We start from the raw sequence: 20,851 nt of genomic DNA on the forward strand, positions 1-20,851 counted from the left end.
ACAGTTGATGAGCAACACATTAAGTGATAAGCTCTTCTTCCTGTAAAGGGTTCAACTCAATATTTATTTCCTAACATGCACTCCTACATGCATAAACACATACTCATACACACGCCACCTTCTTTCCTATCTGTCTGTGAGCAGATTTGATTTATTCCATCAACATCTGATATCCAGCTTGAATTAATGAATGAAAAAAACAAACTGTTATTTTTACTTACAGCTAATTATTTGTGATATCTGCAGGATCATCTCACAAGCATTTCTTGAAAACTGACAATAGCCAAAGCCTGTCTCTTGTTTTGGGTGTGTCTTCCACGCGACCAGTGCTTTTATGCCTTTCTCAAACAACACATCGATGTTACTCCTTAATATCAGAGGGATTTTGTTCACATGCGAAGATGCTCCAGGAAGTCTTTCTGTTGTATATCCACATTCCAAGTTTGAAATCATACGTTATGTGTGTTTGGATTCGCATTCGGTTTTAGTCCAACGTAGATTATTCTGGTTTGCTAGTGAAATGATGGCATTGCAAACTATTTGGCTGCAGTGCAAACATGTTTCAATTTGTGTGCCTTTGTTAAATCATTTTGAATAGGGAGGTCCTGGTTCTTCTGGACTTAAAGGTGACAGTGGCGACTCTGGACCACAGGTGAGATGAGCATCTTTTTTTCAGTACAAGGTACCTATTATAACTTTGTTTAACTCTTTGTTTTGTACAGTAAGTAGATTTTTAAGCTTTTTTCACCTTTCGACATCTCAACATAAAGTTATTGTAGCATAAATGATGTTTTAAATGTTAAAGTTGTATTTAAAACATTCATATGTTTACCACATAGGGACCCAGAGGTCTTCAGGGTGCAACTGGTCCCTCAGGGAAACCAGGAAAGAGGGTAAGTTCTTACCAACCAGGCTCAACCAGGATGTTTTTATACATTTTTGTATTCATCTTCTCTAGAGCAACACTGCATTGTAACTGAATATTAAGTTTAATTCCCCAAATATATAATATATACAAATATGTCATGCCATCAAGAGTGCAAGGATCAGTGCTACAGTGACCAAAGAGAAGAGTCTGTCTATTTTCAAACATGGCCTTATTTCAAATACGTCAGCTGCACTCAATAATCAAGTCTGCATGTTGTGTAAAATCATAAAGCAATGTTTATTTAACTATAAACTAGTAAAAATCTTCCCTGTCTGATCTTCAGAACCATTAAAGATAATTTGATATTTCTCTGATGAGATTTCCATGTAGCCTGACATGATATTTGCGTGTCCTCCAGGGTCGTAATGGAGCCGATGGTGCTCGAGGAATGCCGGGAGAGGCAGGGTCCAAGGTAAAGTGCACACCAGGTTATCCAATAATCCAGTGAGTGTCTGTGGGATGCATTTGAAAAAAATTATTGATAGAGCTAACCATTTGCTCTCCTGTGCTGTTTCAGGGTGACAGAGGTTTTGACGGCCTCCCTGGTCTTCCTGGAGAAAAGGGGCATAGAGTAAGTATGAGGAAAGAGAATTTATGGTTTGGTGAGTGACCAAGTTCAGAGGACAAACAACATTAAAGACTTCTATCTGTCTCCTAAAATAAGATCCTGCAGTCTCTTATTTCTAGACCCAAAAAAAAGTCAGCACTGATCACAGTCATTGCCGCTCTGTACCATGTCCTTACAGAAGAATCAGGGCTGATTGGTAGCTCAAAGGCCACCTCCCATCCATCTAATGTACACCCCAGTGTTGACAGATATGAATTCTTAACCAGTGGAGCTCATTAGGGCTTTTGACCCACTTATGAGAGGTGGGACCCACTCCAGAACCACTTGGGGTGCATTTTAACCAGACCTGGAGTCGAATGAGGAGTGCTGAGTTTGGTGTTTGAGGAATTTAGGCCTGCATAGAGAGACTACAGAGAGAGGACGGAGATCACAGAGGGGTATTTCTAGACAGGCTTTCCTGCCTCATCCTATACTGAGTAATTACAGGGCCACCAGAGGTAGGCCAGTCCTTATAGCGTACTATGAATAGTGGAAACCATATAGCTCCATGCCAATTGTGGTGTACTGTAGATTATAGGCAGTTTTTTTTTTTTTGCTCTTGTTTCAGCATGGTTTCTCTATGTTTTCTGTAAAAAATTAGGAGTTTTTTTTCCTCTCTTAGCTGCAGGGATCAAGCTTGTGGACTCTCTTGTTACCTCCCGCTCTTAGTTGATATTCCTTTTCTCTCCAGGGAGAACACGGTTCGACAGGTCCTCCAGGATCTCCAGGAGAGGATGGCCCAAGAGTATGTAGTACATCAATCAACCACATAAAATACGCTTGTTCTCATCATTTCTCTGCATTCCTTGGTAACGCACTTTTTCTCTTTCTATCCAAAGGGTGAAGATGGCCAGGTTGGACAGAGAGGTGTTGCTGGAGACAGTGTAAGTGTATTTGTTATTATCTGATGACACATTTGGACAGGATTGTTAAACTCCACCATATTTCATCTGGACAAAGATAACAATATGATGAATATAGGGCCTATTCCTTTGCTACTACAGGTCCCCTCTTTTCTTCTAGTTTCATTTTGGCAATTATTTAAACATACACCCTCACCCTTGTCTCGGTTTGCAACTGTAATGACATTCCTGTCTGCAAGGGCCATTTCGTTGGTAATCTCAACCTTGCCGAGACAGAATGGCTCTGGATAACAGATCAGAAAATAGAACTAGGAAATGAGTTGTTCTGCCATTGTGAGAAACTGCCTCATTCTGTCTGGTTCAGTTCAAATGGACCATGCGTTTGAGTTGCATTAGTAACAGTTGAATGAGAAATGGTTGCTCCATGTCATACCCAAACATACCAGCTGTCCTTTTAAAGAAATAGTTGCACGGCATTTCATCACACACACTGTCAATTTGGTGAAAGAGCATAGTAAGTGCAATGATTTTAAGTGCATGACTTAAGATAATGAGCTAAGAAACGTTCACGTTCACTTCTTGAAATATACATGCAGTTACCAGATATGTCCACAAGGGGTCAGTATTTAACACACTTCACACAGTCAAATCAGTTTTAAGGATTTCAGATGTTCAGTATAGTATGCCAGTTTTTATAGCCTGCCTATTTCTAAATGCAACACATAGTTTCAGACAAATTAACATGCATAACTACATGTTCAAGTATAATTTTCTTGAACCTGTGTTTTTTTTTTTTTTCCATGTACAGGGTACTCGAGGTTTGCTTGGCCCCAGAGGGTCTCCAGGTCCTGGAGGACAGCGAGTAAGTACATCTCCTATATCACTTAATTCTCATACTGCTCATCATTTGTTTTCTAGCTCAATGGAATGTCGACTTTCATTGTCAAATTTCTGATCTCTTTAGGGTCTTCCTGGACTTGATGGGCAAGCTGGTCCCAAAGGAAACCTGGTGAGAAATATTTATGTTTTGCTAATTTCTAATATTTACGTTTCCTACACATATTTGTAAAGCCCACCTAATCAGTGTGTAACTTGGTTTGCTTGTGGCCAGTTGCAGGTCAGTGACCTTTTACTCCTGTGTCGGAGGGGTCATTGGTCATTGGTCATTTGCTGATTAGAGATGGTAGATGGAGACGAGGGGCTGTCTTATTATAGTTGTCAGACCGTTTCAATGAACTACAAAGTCTGCTGACTTAATAGGCCGTGATGAAGAGCCACTAAGCTCAAGTAAGGGATGAAACAGAAGAGCTTGTCTGTGCGTGGTCCCATCATGCATTCAGCTTCTCCGAGGCTCTCAGTGGGATGGTAACATATCATTGGTCAAGACAGCTGGACAAGCCCACACGTCGTCCGTGGTCATTGAGTCACTGAGCTAAAGAACTAAGCAGCTGTTAAAGGGACACAAAAAACAATGGGAATATGGTGTGCGTTTCATTAATGTCTCCAAAGTTAGTCTCGATCTTGATACATTCTAGAATAAATCAAAGCAGAACACTTGAAAGTATCCACAGTAGTAAAACTTCCCAAAGGGTTTATAAACCCTTATGATGCTCACCCCAGCCTCTGACATATGGATGTTTTTAAGACATCCTCTACAAGTGAAGAACTCATAAGTACTCAAAGCCCTGCTAACAATCTCAGTCAGGCAACCTAAACTTCTCTGAATCCAGCTTTTGTATTACATGTTTGTTGTAACAGCTGGAGAAGACCGCTTCACAAAGGACTTGTCTGTTTTTGTATATGTTTGGTTTGTGACACACCAATTCTCAGCAGGGAAACCAAACAACCCACCATTCCAGTTTGTCTCATTAGCCTCAATCCATAGCCAGATGGCTCTGTAGCCCCACAGTGTGTATTCAAAGAAAGCTGCATTTCATAGCCAGACTCAGATTCTGACCAGCCACCAGATTTTAGGGCTGGCTCTGATAGAACATAACTAAGATAAGGCTGGAAAACTGATGCCAGTGTATCATATTTCTCCTAGCCATTTGCACCTTTTTGTTTCACATTCTTGACATAGATTCGATAAAGCCAATTCAACCAGTATATCCAAGCAAGGTCAACCGAAGCTTTCACCTCAACCCAGTACCACAGTTTTGATGTGGGAAAACTACAAAAGACACGCGGCACCAAATGACTTTACGTTTCGCCTCTCATTGCTCTTATGTATAAAATATATTTGTCTTTGACTGCATTTATATTCATTTTCTGAAATTATTGGCAGTATTCTTCTTAATGGCGTCCGCTCTTTTGCTTTTTATGCACAGGGTCCACAAGGAGAGCCAGGGCCTGCAGGGCAACAGGGTATGCCTGGTCCACATGTAAGTTTCTTGTCTTTCCTCTCTGTATCTCTTTTTTCTAACCTAGTCTGATCACTTCATCTCTCCTGTACTGTACCCCATATCTCCTCCATTGTTCAATTTCTTAATTCCTGTCTCTTCATCTGTCTTCTTCCCAGTGCTCTCTGCCTGAGTCTGTCCTTTTCATGCTCCATCTTCATTGCCATATCCATTGTGCAACGGGGAGTGCTATGAACTTAGACAATCACTTGCAATCCTGTTTTGTTAATCAATCCTTCTAAGACATAATTTTCTGTTGGTTTGGTTCCCTTTTTCTTCTTATTCTTTTTTCTCTCTATCCTTCATTCCTCAAGTTGCATTCCACAAAACTGACACCAAAATAGAGCAAAAACTTCACTAGTGTTCACTAGCATTGTTTTTCTGTAGCCACGAAGAAGATAAACATCCTCTCTGTCCTGCTGAGATGAGACATATCGTATTCATTTGATAGCACTTGACACCATTACATTGTCCAGTTGGTAGCAGAGTGAGAAAATATTCCATTTTGGAGTCATCTTTAATACAAAACAGTGCACCCAATATTGTAGCCAGGGCTAAATGACCACTGCCAGGTAAGATTTTCAGTCCTGCTGACGCTCACAGCCTGGACAGGATGGCGTCACTCCCCTGGAAAGTATTAGCAGGGACCTATCCTGATGGTACAAAGGTTGAATAAATAACTTTATTTTAGTAAAAACTGGCTAGAGGCAGATTAACGTCTTTTAGGGGAAACATTGCCCCATTGAAATATAACACAGCTCACTTATTTTAACTGTTAATAACTTCTTTTTTCCTTTTTTCTTTTTGTTTGTGAATTCTCATGAAGTCTTCAAGATGTGTGAACCTACATTCTTTTCTGACAGTTCTAATAACAAGACCTATCTCGATTGTCTTTCAGGGTCTTATTGGTCCTCAAGGTCCGATCGGGCCTCCTGGTGAAAAGGTAAGTACAAAGGGAACCCAGCCACCCCTTCAGTCCTCCCACCACAACTCTGCTGCCCCCGATAAGTGAATGTTTCAGTCATGGCCTCATAAGTGATTCTGCAGATACACTGCTGTCTAAGCTATAGGCCTTTGTTGATTTCTCTGAAGGCTAAAACACTCACCAGCATGGACACACACACAATATACATATAACCATAGGACTCCTGCATAAGCACTTAGCAACTCAAAGTAGTATTATTATTTGTGGTTTTGTGGATATCTAATGAGATTTCAAGCAGTATTTTGAAGCCAGTCTTCATAATACTGTCTGGTGAGGTGTGCACTCATCCGTCTATGGTTTGTCTGTGAACTTCCCATTTATTACTTTCTTATTATAGGGACCTCAAGGGAAACAAGGTCTGGGCGGCCTTCCTGGTGCTGATGGTCCTCCTGTAAGTAACACACCTGACTCTTTTTTCATTTTTTCATCATTCAGTCAGAATACCAACTGAAAAAGTGATCAACTGTCGATAAACTCAATCTCTTGGATTTATTTTATAGGGTCACCCAGGAAAAGAAGGTCCTGCAGGCGAGAAAGGAGCGAGTGTAAGTATAATGTAGTTAAGCTAAGCTAAATTGGATTTTACAGGAAAGTATGTAAATACAGTTGTTCTCAAGGATTCATTGCAAATAATTAAATGGAGCATTTGTTTAGCCAACATTGTGTTCCAGTAGGGTGAGGTTTAATGTAACCACACAATTCAGATTATATCTGGTAGCATGAAATAGAATACAAAAATGTGCCTATTTATACTTTTATGTGATTGGCTAATCTTGTGAGTTTCTGTGAAACAAAAAACTGCTCAATACCAGAAATATCAGAGTTTATTCATTTTAGTTATTAAAATTAACTATGGCTATATTCAAGTAAACATTGGGCTTCAACCAAAGTTCATATGTTTATATTTGTTTTATTATATTTCACTACTGGATATTAGTTGATGATGTGCATTTACTTTATTTCATTTTTTCTTATTTCTATGTGCATAACTTTGTCCAATAGCTTCTTGATGGTTCTCCGTTGAATACAAACAACAGGAAATCATTGAAAATCAATGGACAGCTCTCTAGTGAATCTAATACAGCAGAAACACATTACAGTACAGTTTGATGCATACTAATGCAATGTTACATCACCAATCACAAGACACTCTTTGCAATCTTTTAGGGTCATCCTGGTCCTATGGGGTCCATCGGCTACCCTGGGCCTCGCGGTGTGAAAGTAAGCGCTCTTATGTAGTTATGCAATAGCACCCTGTCACAATACATTTCCATTTTCCCTGAATTTCATCCTGACTCTATTGTCCTCTCTCCCCAGGGTGCTGAGGGAATTAGAGGCCTTAAAGGTGGCAAAGGAGAAAAGGTAAACACCCCTCCACTGTCGTCTCCTTCCTCAGCATGATTGACAGATGTCAAAAATAGACCCATAGTTGCAATTCCCTTTAAAAAAGGATCAATCCAGCAAGTGGAAAAAAAGACTCTTAAGGGCCCATCAGGCTGGCAGTTAAGTCCTCATGCCACTAAGCCGTAATGGAGTGTGGAACATTAAACTAGAATGAGGCTGTTTGTAGAGCAGTTTCAGGGGAGATTGATCTGTTGCCATTGTTTTCTTGGGTTACTGCGGTTGAACATAGCCTGTTGCTACCGCAGTGCCTCTGGATAGATTTTCCACTCTATTGTCAGGATATTGAAGCTTTTCAGAGATTCCCTAAGAACACTGAACATGTTGTAAAAAGCTCTTCTACTCTGATACTCTTCTACTACTTATGTCTTAAATAAAATCAATGGCACAGGTATTCTACCAATCCCAAGTCACACATAAGGTTATATGCTTTTCATGTTTTATTATGTTACGATTCATAATCTTAGTGGTTTTGTGTGTGAAAATATGTCAATAAATTGGCATCGGTAACACAGCAGTGACTTGGAAGACATGGAAACGGCATTCTGAATTTTAACCAGCAGATGTCAGTAGAATAACAGATAGAAGGGAGACTGGGTTCAAAACAGCTTTTGTGAATGCTTCATTCAAGTGACCACTAGGTGTCAGTATTAAACTATCTTTAGGCACCTTTATACTTTTAACAATAATACTATAAGTCTGCCATGATACACTTTCACTATGATTTCATCACTTAAGTGGTCCATCAGTAGTCTTTAGTCTTTTTTGCTATTTAATGTATCTTCCATGTGAACTATGTAACTGGACTGTATCGGTTTTGCCTCTGTGATACTTAATAAAACACTCAGCTCTCAACCACATTTTTTTTCTCTCTTTCATCTTCAGGGCGAGGATGGATTCCCTGGCTTCAAAGGTGACATGGGTCTCAAGGGTGACAAGGTGAATCATCATCCCTGAAGAGAATACTGATGTTTGCAGTTGCAGATAGTGATAGGGGTAGTAAAGATAATAACACTGTTTATTTGTTTATTTGTTTTCTTTGCATTAAGGGTGAGAATGGTGTATTAGGAGTCAGAGGAGAGGACGGCCCCGAAGGCCCCAAGGGCAAGTCGGGACCAAACGGGGAAGCTGGTCCATTGGGATCAGCTGGAGAGAAGGTAAATAATCAATACCTGCAAAAACTCAATTGTAAATCTGTCAATTTTCATTTTGATTGATTTGATTGTAAGTTTGATTTTAATTGCATAGGATAATTACATAAAATGGAATCAAAATGCTTTACAGAGTGATAAAAAGTTAAAACATACATGTTTAAATCCTCATATATGAATAGATGTAGGAATACAAAGTCTGTTCAGAGCTGTTCTGAGTCAAAAACCAGACTAGAGTCAAGATTGCTCTGACAGCGGTTTAATACGGATGTATTTAATGAACTGAAAAGAAAGCAGTCCGAGAGAGAGTGGTTTACTATAGTTTTGTAGCAGTCCTGATCATATTGAAGTTTAGATTTTCTCCTCCTCCCTTCAGCTTTACAACAGTCTTATTTAATTGGCTTATGTTGCCAACATTTCCCATGGAGCTTTGATCTTGCTGTATTTTGCTTCATGTTGCTGCAGTATTTGCAGAATTTGAAGAGAAATAAGTTTATAAATGCTTGAGAGTAATTGAGAGCAATTAATTGTTTTCTAATACAATAAATAGGCTTAGATAGGCTTTGGGATCTAAATCAAATCCTAAAACAACTAATTTGATATGCTTGAAAATAATTAGAAATTATGTATTAAAAAAAGGGAGAACTGTTCCTCTAAACTTGTTAAGCAAGTTTTTCCAGTCATCTTATTAAACTTTAAATCACAATTTGTCACACAGATGAGCGCCTTTGCAATGATATGACTATATCAATAGTGAAATAATTGATTTTGCTGACTCCCTGATCCTGATTTGCTTAAAATGAATGCAACAGTACTGTAAAAGTAGGAATAAGCAGCACCAGAGTCACAAGTACTGAATTCATAATAAAAAAATAAAACTTGATCTTAGTTTAAAAGCACATGGGATAGTTACATGAGATTCCGTGTACCAACCAAAGTAAATTCACATTTGGGTGAAAAGCAGAAAAGCCTCTGCACGGATGATGTCATGTTCATAAACATGGTATTAAAATATTTCCCACACTAGAAGTAAAACTTTGCGGGTATAAGTTTATTGCTTTTCGCAATGCTTCTGTGATCTTTACTGCAGCCTCCCAATAATGTCTCTGGTGAAACAATGAGAATTCATCATCTTTGTTTTGTCTTTACTTTGCTCCTTTTTAGGGAAAACTTGGAGTCCCTGGATTGCCTGGGTACCCTGGTCGACAAGGCTCCAAGGTGTGTGATGAGAGTAATAATGCACTTTACCGATCAATTCAGGGGAATTTGTCCTGTGCATGCCTCCACTCCACTGGGAGGTCAGAGATCAGGGCTGGCTGTATCGTTTAGTGTCTTGGTCAAGGGCAACAGAGGAGAGGTTTGCCAACTTATTAATGTGTACAGTTGAAGAAGCACACATGAAAATAAAGGATTAATAAGGAAGAGTGCATTAGATCCGTTAAAACCTAACTGGTCTCAGATGCTTTGTGTTAAGTCTAGATTTGAAGCTGGGGACAGTTGGTGCACCTTTAATACAATCAGGAAGTTGGTTCCAGTGCTGAGCAGCATAGCAGCTAAAAGCTGCTTCACCATGTTTCGTTCTGACAGTAGCTATTACTAACAGATTACTCTCCAGTGATCTGTGCAGCAGCACCCTGCTCCATTTAGTGATTTATAAAACAGTCAATTCTGTGACTTACCGAGAGCCAACATCAGGACTTACGTTTCGGAGTAATGTAGTCAGTTCTTTTGGTGTTTGTAAGCTACATTTTGTGCAAGCTGAAGCGGTCTCATGGTCATTTTAGTAAGCCATGTGAAAAAAAACCATTTATCAGTACCAAGCTAACAGCAGCAGAGAGAAGCCTGCGTGAAGCTAGTATGCTTGTGTGGGCACATAGTGTGTAAGTGTGCATGTGTATACATATGTGAATGTTTATTGTACATGTATATTGATTCTCTCAGTGACTGCATCGCCTTCTACGATGTCTGTCTGACCAACATCCACTCATATCTAAACTTGTTCTCATATTCTAAAGACTTGCTGACTAACCTTTACTCACACAAACACAAACCCAAGCGGACACCTACTGTATTCTCGCCACAACTCTTACAGGAAGCCTAAGTGGCATGGTCACCTGCTGGAGTCATCAGCTGTCCTCCTTCCTTAAACTCTTCCAGGCGTTATCTAACAGTCTGGCATTCCTTGCACTGTAGCGCTGACCACTGTGCCACTGCTCCACTATCAAGATGTGCTGCTGCAGCTGCTTCCTCTCTGCTGTTGTCAGCACTGACAGCTTGGCACTGATATGATGGGTCGGATACACCTTCTCTCGCAACATCCTGTCTGTTAATGTCAGCGTCATCTGAGCTGAGTGTGGCGCACACATTTATAAGAGACCTGTACAAATTACACAAAGTGGGAGAGACACAGAGAAAATACGAGTTACTCTTCCAATGTACAGTATTCTCTCCAGTTATTTGCAAACAATTGTATTGGTTCTTTGAATAACTGGATATTTTATATAATAATGGAAAAACACCAAGGATATTCCTTTGTTTGTATTCATAAATGGTTTTAAACAAAGACTGCCCACAAAGGTTCCCAGTGGAGCCCAGCATCAGATGTTCTTTTTAGACTCTTTGTGCTTCAAAAAAAAGTTTCTGGAGAGACATTAAAGGCATCCTGGCATCCGGATGGTACAAACAACGCCATTGTTTCCTCTCTATATCCCTCAATTGAAGTGTTTTATTCTTCTAGAGACGCACTGAAGATTGTGACAGCCTCTCTTAACTTAAAACAAAGTATAAAGCTGTCTTTAAGAACTTAAAATGAGGATGCTTTTCTAAATCTAATCCTCTATCATTTGAAATATACTTTACTTTATATTTGAAAGTAACTTTTACAATAACAATACAACAATACTTCTTGGAACTGTTTCCTTAAATTGATTCATTGCATTTAAGAGATCAAGTGCTGTTTGAGAAAGAAACTAAAAACTTCCACGTTCCCAATGCACGCTATCATCAATGTTATAAAAATGTCACATCGTCCTCAAGAGTAAGTTCAGGGTCAAAGTCTGGGTCTGTTGGCAGCCTTTATCCCCCTCGATCAGCCTGTGCACGAAACCCTCCACTGGATGTGTTTTTGGCTGCTGCACCCCATCACTCTCTGTTAACAGCTTTCCCCCACCGTTAATTCCGGATGCCATTTGCAATAGCTTCAGTGGACTGTCTTATCTCTGTGGCGCAAGTCAGGCTTGTCCAGCACCAGCTCTCCTTTCAGTTTACCATAACTGCACCTCTGTGAAAAACAAATTAAGCAGCATAGATCTCCCTTCTTGCTGTCTCCACAATGTTGGGCTGTTTACCTCTTGCAATTCTGCCCACGATACCTTGGTGTAGTGCCCTTGCTTATACTGAACAGTATTATGCCTCGTATACATATGCATGTGAACAGTAATGAGCACTATGGATGTGCGTTGCATCAAAGAATGTTTTAAACTCAAAACACTATGCTCGTGACCTTGTAGTGCTGCTGAAACAAATATATATATATATATTTTTTACTTAAATTGGTTGAATACATAGTTTTGCTACCTAATGCTGCATAAAGCGCGGCTCTATTGGTAAGCTGCTTGGTCCCCCTTTTATTCATCCCACAGTGATTGCCCTCCTAGTATTTGTTTAACTGGAACCATCGCTGCTATCAGAGGGCACAGCCTGTGAAAGTCCAATAACTAAATTGCTGATGGGTATCAAGGGGGATCTGCTGTTTCCCCTTCCTTTGTCTTTATTTGCTCCCACGCCTTTTTTGTCTTCCTATTTTGCTTTGCTAACAATCTAACAGCACAGAAAGTGCCAAAGTGGCGAGGAGGAGACCTTTCTCTTTGGGCTCCTCTTGAGTATTAGAGGAAGGACCTCTTTAATCTATAGAAACTCACAACCTACAAACCGTTGTCCTGTGATAGAAATCTGCTGGCTTGTGTGGCAGCACTTATGTTAGGATTTCACAGTTTCTCTATTAATTAGCCTAGTCAGTAAAGCATGAAGGAGTAGCGCTACTTTCTCTTCAGCCTCTGTCACATTTTTACTGGACACAGACTATGCTATCCCTTATTTTATACCCTACAACTATATAATGTATTTCCCCTCTCAGTCACTTCTTTCTTTCTTTCTCTGTACTTGTCTCGCAGGGCTCCAACGGCTTCCCTGGATTCCCAGGGGCAAATGGCGAGAAGGGAGCAAGGGTGAGCCACAGAATTCATCATTCTCTTTCCTATTAAAGCCATGTATACTTTTTTTCTGTGTAGCCGATGGATTGAGAGTTGATAGGTCGGAACACTGAAACAGGGGATGGTCAATGCGTCTTTGACAACAAGGTCACTAAGACTAATGGTCCAAGATGCACAAAATGTAACTTTAATGTTACTGGTTTGTGTCTGACAAAGAAAGGCAAAAAAATATAATTAGGTTTCAACTTAAATTCTATTTAGTATCATTCATCTGAACTGCAAAATAACGTGTATGCATGGTTTGCAGGTATTGTACCGTAATTATACAGAATCAAGTTAAGTCAGTTTTTATATATAATATAGCCCAAAACTACAAATCCCGAATTTGCCTTCAGGGCCTGAACAGTCTGTACAACATACAACACCCTCTATCCTTGCAACAGAAAAAAAAAAAAAATACCCAAAAATCCCTTTAACGACTAAAAAAGAGCAATTCTCTTCCAGGACGGACAGACAACTAATAGATGTTGCTTGTACAATATAATAGTTTAAGAATCAAGTGTGTCAGCAAATTAGTTTGTTAATAATATTCTGACATGTCTATTTGGATGTAGAAAGTGTATTTCACTGTTTTTATAAACCAACTGTGTAAGAACTGCTCTACAAAATATGTAAACAGCCAAACAAAAGTGTGTCTACACCCAAACATGTGATTGCTAAACATTTTATTCTAACAGCCCCTGCTCGTTTAGGAGATTTTGAAAATCTGGCTGCAGGCATTTGCTCCCATTCAGCCATCAGAGTATTAGTGAGGTCATTGAATGATATTAGGCGATAAGGCCAGACCTTCCAGGCGTTGGATGGGTTTGAGGTCAGGGCTTCGTCAAGCACAGTCGAAGTTGAAAGCACACAATTGCCTGAATTATCGTCGTATGCTGTAGTATTAAGAGTTCCCTTGATTTGGAAAAAGGAGCCGAGCCCCAAACCACGACAATCAGCCCCAGACTAACTGACTGAGAGAACAGGGGTGTCCACATACTTTTGGCCTTGTGTAATCAGGATTTAGCACTGGAGGGAGGACTGACGACTGTATTCATCCGTGTAAGCGCAGAGCGGTTGAAAAGCGTCACAGATGAAGGGATGAGATTGGGAGTTGCAGAATGGTGGGAAGGGTTATTATTGAAGAGACAAGCTTTTCTCTGCTCTCAGACAGACATTGAGACGCAGTCACCCATGGCCCCCGCCGTGCTAGAACTGACAGGTAGTTCAAGCTGTCAAGTGCCTGTGGGTAACCACTTACCTCAGCAATTTGATTATTTATTTTTGTCCAAAGATGCTCAGATGTTTCTATTTGATCCCTCACTCCAATCTCCTCAGCATTTGTGTCTGTCTGATATTTTGAGTGTATTTGTAGATGCTTTGGTTAAACTTAAAAAAAAGTAAAAAAAAAGAGAGAGAGATTAAAAAGCACTTGTATTCGCTGCTGGTACAAGGAATGATTTTGTCTTTAATCAAAGCTTTTGTTTTTCTTTCTCAGGGAATCGCCGGCAAAGCAGGCCCTAGAGGACAACGTGGTCCAACGGTAGGCAATTCATCTGTCTGCCAAGTCAGCCCGAGCCCTCCACATAAATGATTTATTGTGTTCAAATGGAAATACCTTCCCTTAGTGTAGTTGTGTATCAGCTTTATTTTGTTGTCTTTTCAAGGGGATATGCACTGGGAGGGGAATTGTAGAGATTGGCAGGAAAGGCACTGATGACCTGCTATTTATACAATTACTTTCTGTGTTTTGGTATTTATTGTTTTTTTTAGGTATTCTAATAGTGAGCAAAATGCTGAAAATGCCATTTTCCCCCTTATTGTTTTATGCTATGTATTTAGGGTCCACGGGGTGGCCGTGGTGCTAGAGGACCAACGGGAAAGCCAGGTGCAAAGGTGAGAGCCAGGACCATTTTAGATTTGATAATGGTGGGGCCAATGATAATGGATGTGTCTGCATGCTTAAAATGATGTAGAGAAAGTACATGAAAGTGAACACCATCAACAAATGCAGAATGTAACTTTGACCTGCAATAGAAAAAGAAAATAATGTCAAGGTTAATTTGCTGACATACTTTAAACATTCTGAGTACCAACTCAGGTAGAAACATAAATGTGTAGGATCAAACAGGCTTGCTATATAACCTCAGTGTGATTTTTTTTTTTTCACATTTCACACTTTGACAACGTTTCTCTTTGCCTTTTCTTTCTCCTCAGGGCACCTCAGGCAATGATGGACCAGGGGGTCCACCAGGAGAGAGGGTTAGTATGAGATCTATTTTTGATCAGTGCCTGAAGTTTTGTGGAACAAAAATGTACACCAGGTGCTTTGTGCTTGAATCTTAACTCAAAGTGAAAAAATTAATGTTAAAAATAAAGCTAATTTGACAGCCATTTGTCAAATAAAATAAATAAAAAAGGTGTTTGCTCTACAGTAGCTGCTGATTACCAACTTCAAATTATAAGTGTATGTTTATTTACCTGAAGAGACTCAATTCTGTGTACTTCACTCTTCATTAAGCTGAAACAATGACATAATATTTAAAACAATTATAATAACAAGATAAATCAATTATGTCCCTGTTATCATGGTGATAAAGCTGGATTTAGCAACTGAGATCTAATTAAATATTTAGAACCATTTAAAGTTGTGTTGTGTGTTATCCATTCTTCGATTCACTTTTTTTTTTTTTTTCATTTCAGGGACCTCAAGGACCACAGGGACCCGTCGGTTTCCCCGGACCTAAAGGACCCAATGTAAGTAGCTGCTGTCAAACTGTCTCTGCGTTTGCAACAACAAGTCCACGTTGACACTTTTCAAATTAGCTTTTCAAATATTAATAGCCTCTTACGACCTGATGTCTTGATTTTTGTGAACTGTCTACCTGTTCAACCCCAGGGTCCACCAGGAAAAGATGGGCTGCCCGGTCATCCTGGACAGAGAGGAGAGACGGTGAGTGGGTAGTTTCGTCCATGAATGCTTTGTGCTGTGCTATTTGACCCTGACCATCATGCATCAGCGCCCACTCAACTCCCAACTTGGTCTTTCACTCTCTCAGATAGGTTGTACAAAAAATATAGCAAGGAAGAAGATAACTGAGACGGCATACAAAGTGTGTTCTTTGGGTGAAAGTAAGGGCACTGCGATGCAGCTGAGCTTGTTTCAGAACATCATAACAACAGTTAATGGTCACTTTTTTCAACAAAGAGTATTTTATCACTGATCATGACACCATTGGTGCCTTTGATGATATCCTCTCACTTTATATACAGTTCTATGCTATCTAATTACTTTTAGCAGCCATAGAAGTAAATATATTTTTTTATGCAACACTGTCTTTCATTATTTGTCCAAACCTTACTGCATTCTGAGAGCAAGCAATTCCCATATTTTGTTGCACATGTGCTGTATTTCAATGACAGTTAAGTTGGAGTGAATTTAAGTGAGCTAAGTAGTGCACTATGTTTAATGTGCATTTATAAGGACTTGTTTAAAGCAAACCTTTCCACTCAAACAAGATGTATTGTCTATTACTCATCCCTAAATTAAGTATTAGCCATTAGGGAGAGTATACTGTCAACATGATTGTTCATAAAGTAGATAGTTACAGTGCAGTTTTCTTTATGCTAGTGCAATGATGTACTTTACTTTAGTATTCATACCCTTTAATGCACTACATTTCAGAGGGAAATATTGTACTTTTTACTCAACTACAATTATTTGAGAGCTTTAATCGATTAGTTATTTTGTACATTCATGCATTGCTTCAACTATTTAAAATTAGCTCCACTTTGACCTGTCACGATGAAATGTTGCTTACACATGAATTCATCAGTAATTATATATAATATACATACATAATAATATAACACTCTGGAAGGGGCCATTCAGTTACCTAATGAGTACTTGTACCTGATACTTTTGCAGGACTTGTATTTGAGTATTTTTTTATTGCAGTAGTGTTGCTTTTACTTAAAGGAAATGAGTACTTCTTCCATCACTGGAAGGTAAAATACCTGAGACAAGGGAAACCGCTTTGTGGATGTGAACTGATCTTTCTTGCATTAACAAGTCATTTTTACAAATTGATTATGAGGCCAAAGGAGTTATAAAGATATTTGTTCACTGCATACATTCAAAACAATGCGGATTGCTCTGCGTAGCTAAAATTCTTGCAGTGCTTTACTAGAAGTGATCAGAATTAGTTTATTCGTGACCAACAAAAGGTACATTTTTGCCACCGGTGTGGAAACATTTTAACAACTTACACTGACACACAGTGCATACTGATTTTCTGTTTGGCTCAGACACTTGACATCTTGTGCAGCACAAAGTAGACAGTGCATGCTTTATAACCCTGCATGTGTACAGCTAACATTATCTCTGTTTTCACCCTTCAGGGCTTCCAAGGAAAGACAGGACCTCCAGGACCTGGAGGGGTGGTTGGACCACAGGTAGATATACAGCACAGTACTCCGCTACAGTTCCACCTCCTCACTTATTATTTGTCTTGTTGTTGGAGAATTATGAAACACTAAAATGTTTGGAAATATGTAGCTGTAACAACAGTTGCATCCTGAAAAACACCCTGTATACAGAGAATGTAAACCAGATGCATTGAGAAGGATTTTTGATGCCTTCAGTGAGATATCTTTTCTTTAGAAAGTAATGAAGTGTGGGCCGAAAATACATTTCTTCCATCTCATTAAGACTTCCATTTACCACAGAAAAAAGTAGGCAAAAAAAGTAGGATTTGATTGTGAGATATCCTCAGCATCCTATGTGCTGTACCACTACTGTATCGATATCCTATCTCATTTAGGACACAGGTTAAGACAGATTTTTATAGCACATCGACCTTAACACGTCTCTCTGTTGTTCCTGACAGGGCCCAACTGGAGAGACAGGACCCAGCGGAGAGCGAGGACATCCAGGCTCTCCTGGTCCACCTGGTGAGCAAGGTCTACCTGGAGCTGCTGGAAAAGAGGGTGGAAAGGTAAATTAAAGATGTATTTTCATTGCTACAAAAGCAAAGTGCACAAGTCATAAGTAGTTACATGTATTGTGCCAAGTGTTGTTGTATGGAAGAGGACCACTGTGGACATTAATTCCTGGCTTTTTTTATTTTTTGTCCTTGGAGGTTATTTGTTATGTAGTCATTTTTCTTTGTTATTCCTACACTCCAACTACCCATTGCATTTTAATGTAACAGCCTTATTCTAATATTAGTTATGGGAAAACAAACTACTTTAAGTTTGGGCCAAATTTGTGCAAATTATCTTGTAGTTCTTCAGGGATGTAGAGCAGTGTGTTTATTGAGACGTAATTTTGGTCATTGTTCTGTTTAACAACTCAAGTCAGAATAGAAAGTTGTTTTTAAAATGCCTTTTCTCTTTAAGATTGCATGCCGTTCTAACATAAGTGCACTCTTATTGTTAAAAATTGATGGGTTTAGAAGATAAATAAATCCTTTGATGGTTGTTTGTTAAAACCTGGCACATCTTTTCTTCATCCTTCACTTCCTAATCTGTTGTTCCCACATAATAATGTATAATTTCAACTTGTATCAAACAGATCAATCACTTTAATTGTTTTTCTAAATATGTCCTCTGTCACTCTCGCAGATTCAGCTCTGCTCATTGTTTTCACCTAAAGCAACTTTGCTAAATAATTACCTAAAAGTATATCAGATGTCAGTAAAGTGGGTGCTATTTTTTCTCCCTCTGTAGGGTGATCCAGGCTCTCAGGGTCCTGGTGGCAAGGCAGGACCTGCTGGCTTGAGGGGGTTCCAAGGGACTAGAGGTCTTCCAGGGGCCATGGTAACAAACAGACGCACCCATTAACACACTCATGCAAACATACACATGTGAAAATAGAAGTGTGTCGTCCCATTCGGTGCACACACCCGGTTGAATCTAGCTCCAAACCCCAATTACCAGGCTAACTACCCGCTGTTAAACCAAATGTCAAGCTTGGCAGTAGACCTGATGGAAAGGTGCAGAACTGGCTCACATGGAAGTAATAAGAGAGGACTGAGCCAGACCTATTGACACATTTTATCATCAATCTCAGCAAGGTTGAAGTTGGTTGTAGTTTGTTGCAATGCAGCTAAATAATTTTAACCAGTAAAATGCCTGTGATTTGCTGTTGTCTGTGCATTTTAGAGGCAATTATTTCCACATTTAGAGCTGTACTAGTTGCAGATCCTCTTCGTTAAGGAATTCTTGTCTTGCGTTCGATCGAAGAATGAGTCAAAGCCCTCTGATTCTGATTCACACCCACGACTTTGTGAGCATATCACACAAACCCTATAGCCTGCTGAGTAACCTCAAATTAATTCCCAAAAGAAGTGGGTCTGGGTGAGAAAAAGTTCAAGGTGAGGCGGATGGCTGTTAGAGGCTGACTGAGGATCAGCTTGAGGGACTAAGGCTGAAGCTCATTTCAAGGCTGACCATTAAGAGAGTACACGACAACACAGCCCAGACTTATTACCACCGTTATGCTTGTGCCATGTGTGCAGAGGGATGGCTTTCTCTTCATAAAGGCAGCACACACATACACAAAGTCCACACGAGCAAATAGAGCCTCCCACTCTTTCTTAAAGTCCAGACACACACAGACGTAAACATACATAAACATGTACACCTGTTGTATGAGCAAGAACTTAAAACGTTCATCCATTTCACTTTGCTGAGAGAATAGTGCAAGCACACACACACACAAGTTTAAATCTATCCAAAAGAGAAGAAAATAGATTAATGCACACATACACACTCTTCCTCACATCACTCACTCTTGAGGAAAGGCACAGTAGCAATATACGAGCCAATAAATAAAAAAAATTTGTGTGGCAAAGAAAGATCCTTCCAGTCTTCTAATGCACCATGCTGAAATGTGGAACCCGGGGAGGTAGAGACTGAGAGCCTGCTTGGCAGCGACTGCACCCCTCTGGCTCTGTCGGAGCCTGTAAATTAGTTATTATAATGAAAGTCTTTACTGCCTCTGGTGAATTGTGTTTTCCATATGCAATCTCAGCCTCCTGGTGCTATTATTCAGCAGCACAGGCATTGCCATTCAACGGTTGGGATCCAGAGGAGACGACAGGGGTCCAGAGATAGATGGACTGTACCTGAACTTGTGGCCCAACGCAGGCTTCAGAACCTTGTCTTCCCTTTTTCATTTCCTTCGAAGCTCATTTAAGGACTCGTTATGCATTGATAATATAAATATGCCCACAGACCAGGATATATCATAATTTATTAAGTAATAGTCTTTTTTTTCTCTGCTGCAGTTGAACTGAAGTCTATAAATGTTATGTCATTAATAAGAAAATGATTTGTTCGGTGAATCCCAACAATTCCAACGACTGAACTCTCGCAAAACACACCCAGCTGCTTAAAAGCTCAATTGGGCGAACTGACCCTTAAATGACCTGCTGCCTCAGTAAATTGGGAGCTGATCCCTGAACAGGGATTTGTGAGTGCAAATTCAAAGAAGGCACATGGTCTATTTGCCCTTTGCTTTTACGTTCATAAAATCTAGAAGGCATTCTGTTAGAAAACTATATGTTAGAGTCAAAACAAGAAACTTTTATCAACTTTGATTTTATCTTCTGGTCATGATAACATCATCACTAATATACAAACAAAGTTGCTTCTATAATTACTGTAACTACTAAAAGATTTCCTCCCTTTTTGTTTGTGAATATAGGACACAAATTGCTAGTTCCTTTATGCCTGGATCTAAGCCTTCCACACACACACATGCACATACATTCGTATACACGTATCTCCACGCGTGTGCACAAATACACGCACACAGTAACATTTAAAGGCCCATTTGACAGCTGTGATCACTGCTCTATGAATGGCATTGAGCTCAGCCTGCAGTGAACGAGATCTAACCCTCTCCTGTCCTCTGCTTTCAGGGTCCAGCTGGCTTAAAGGGAGGAGAAGGGCCTCAGGGTCCCCCCGGCCCCATCGTAAGTAGCCCGTCACTATGGTTACCCCATCTTTCCTGCCACAGAAGTCACAGTGAAAAGTGACTTGTGCTTTTGAAAAAATGGAGTTGCACATGTTGTGCTCCGCTCTCCAAGTCATTCAGCAGCACGCATTATGTAAACTGCAGTGGATAGGGTGGTAGAGGAGGGCAGCGGGATATGATTGAAATCAACACCACAATAGTTAAAATCATGTTGTTCAAAATGAATATTCAATATGATATTAAATGTCAAATGTCATTTTTGAATTTGTTTTCTTCGTGAACA

General features: G+C 39.7%; 1 protein-coding gene across 1 annotated transcript in view; it reads left to right on the forward strand.

Moving 5' to 3' along the window:
• Positions 1-20,851, forward strand: part of LOC137866066 (collagen alpha-1(XI) chain-like) — an 82,742-nt gene that overhangs the window by 33,844 nt on the left and 28,047 nt on the right. The window contains exons 15-41 of the mRNA XM_068701720.1: positions 599-652; positions 840-893; positions 1,287-1,340; positions 1,446-1,499; positions 2,227-2,280; positions 2,375-2,419; positions 3,207-3,260; positions 3,363-3,407; positions 4,726-4,779; positions 5,696-5,740; positions 6,120-6,173; positions 6,283-6,327; positions 6,950-7,003; positions 7,100-7,144; positions 8,069-8,122; positions 8,233-8,340; positions 9,499-9,552; positions 12,507-12,560; positions 14,083-14,127; positions 14,427-14,480; positions 14,802-14,846; positions 15,288-15,341; positions 15,484-15,537; positions 16,986-17,039; positions 17,474-17,581; positions 18,315-18,404; positions 20,513-20,566. Of these exons, the coding sequence (XP_068557821.1) occupies positions 599-652; positions 840-893; positions 1,287-1,340; positions 1,446-1,499; positions 2,227-2,280; positions 2,375-2,419; positions 3,207-3,260; positions 3,363-3,407; positions 4,726-4,779; positions 5,696-5,740; positions 6,120-6,173; positions 6,283-6,327; positions 6,950-7,003; positions 7,100-7,144; positions 8,069-8,122; positions 8,233-8,340; positions 9,499-9,552; positions 12,507-12,560; positions 14,083-14,127; positions 14,427-14,480; positions 14,802-14,846; positions 15,288-15,341; positions 15,484-15,537; positions 16,986-17,039; positions 17,474-17,581; positions 18,315-18,404; positions 20,513-20,566 (1,539 nt within the window). The remainder of the gene's footprint in view (positions 1-598; positions 653-839; positions 894-1,286; positions 1,341-1,445; positions 1,500-2,226; positions 2,281-2,374; positions 2,420-3,206; positions 3,261-3,362; positions 3,408-4,725; positions 4,780-5,695; positions 5,741-6,119; positions 6,174-6,282; positions 6,328-6,949; positions 7,004-7,099; positions 7,145-8,068; positions 8,123-8,232; positions 8,341-9,498; positions 9,553-12,506; positions 12,561-14,082; positions 14,128-14,426; positions 14,481-14,801; positions 14,847-15,287; positions 15,342-15,483; positions 15,538-16,985; positions 17,040-17,473; positions 17,582-18,314; positions 18,405-20,512; positions 20,567-20,851) is intronic.

The sequence above is a fragment of the Cebidichthys violaceus genome, unplaced genomic scaffold, assembly GCF_023349555.1.
Source record: "Cebidichthys violaceus isolate CVI_PGR_0920_01 unplaced genomic scaffold, fCebVio1.0.p SCAF_8, whole genome shotgun sequence".
Lineage (NCBI taxonomy): Eukaryota > Metazoa > Chordata > Actinopteri > Perciformes > Stichaeidae > Cebidichthys > Cebidichthys violaceus.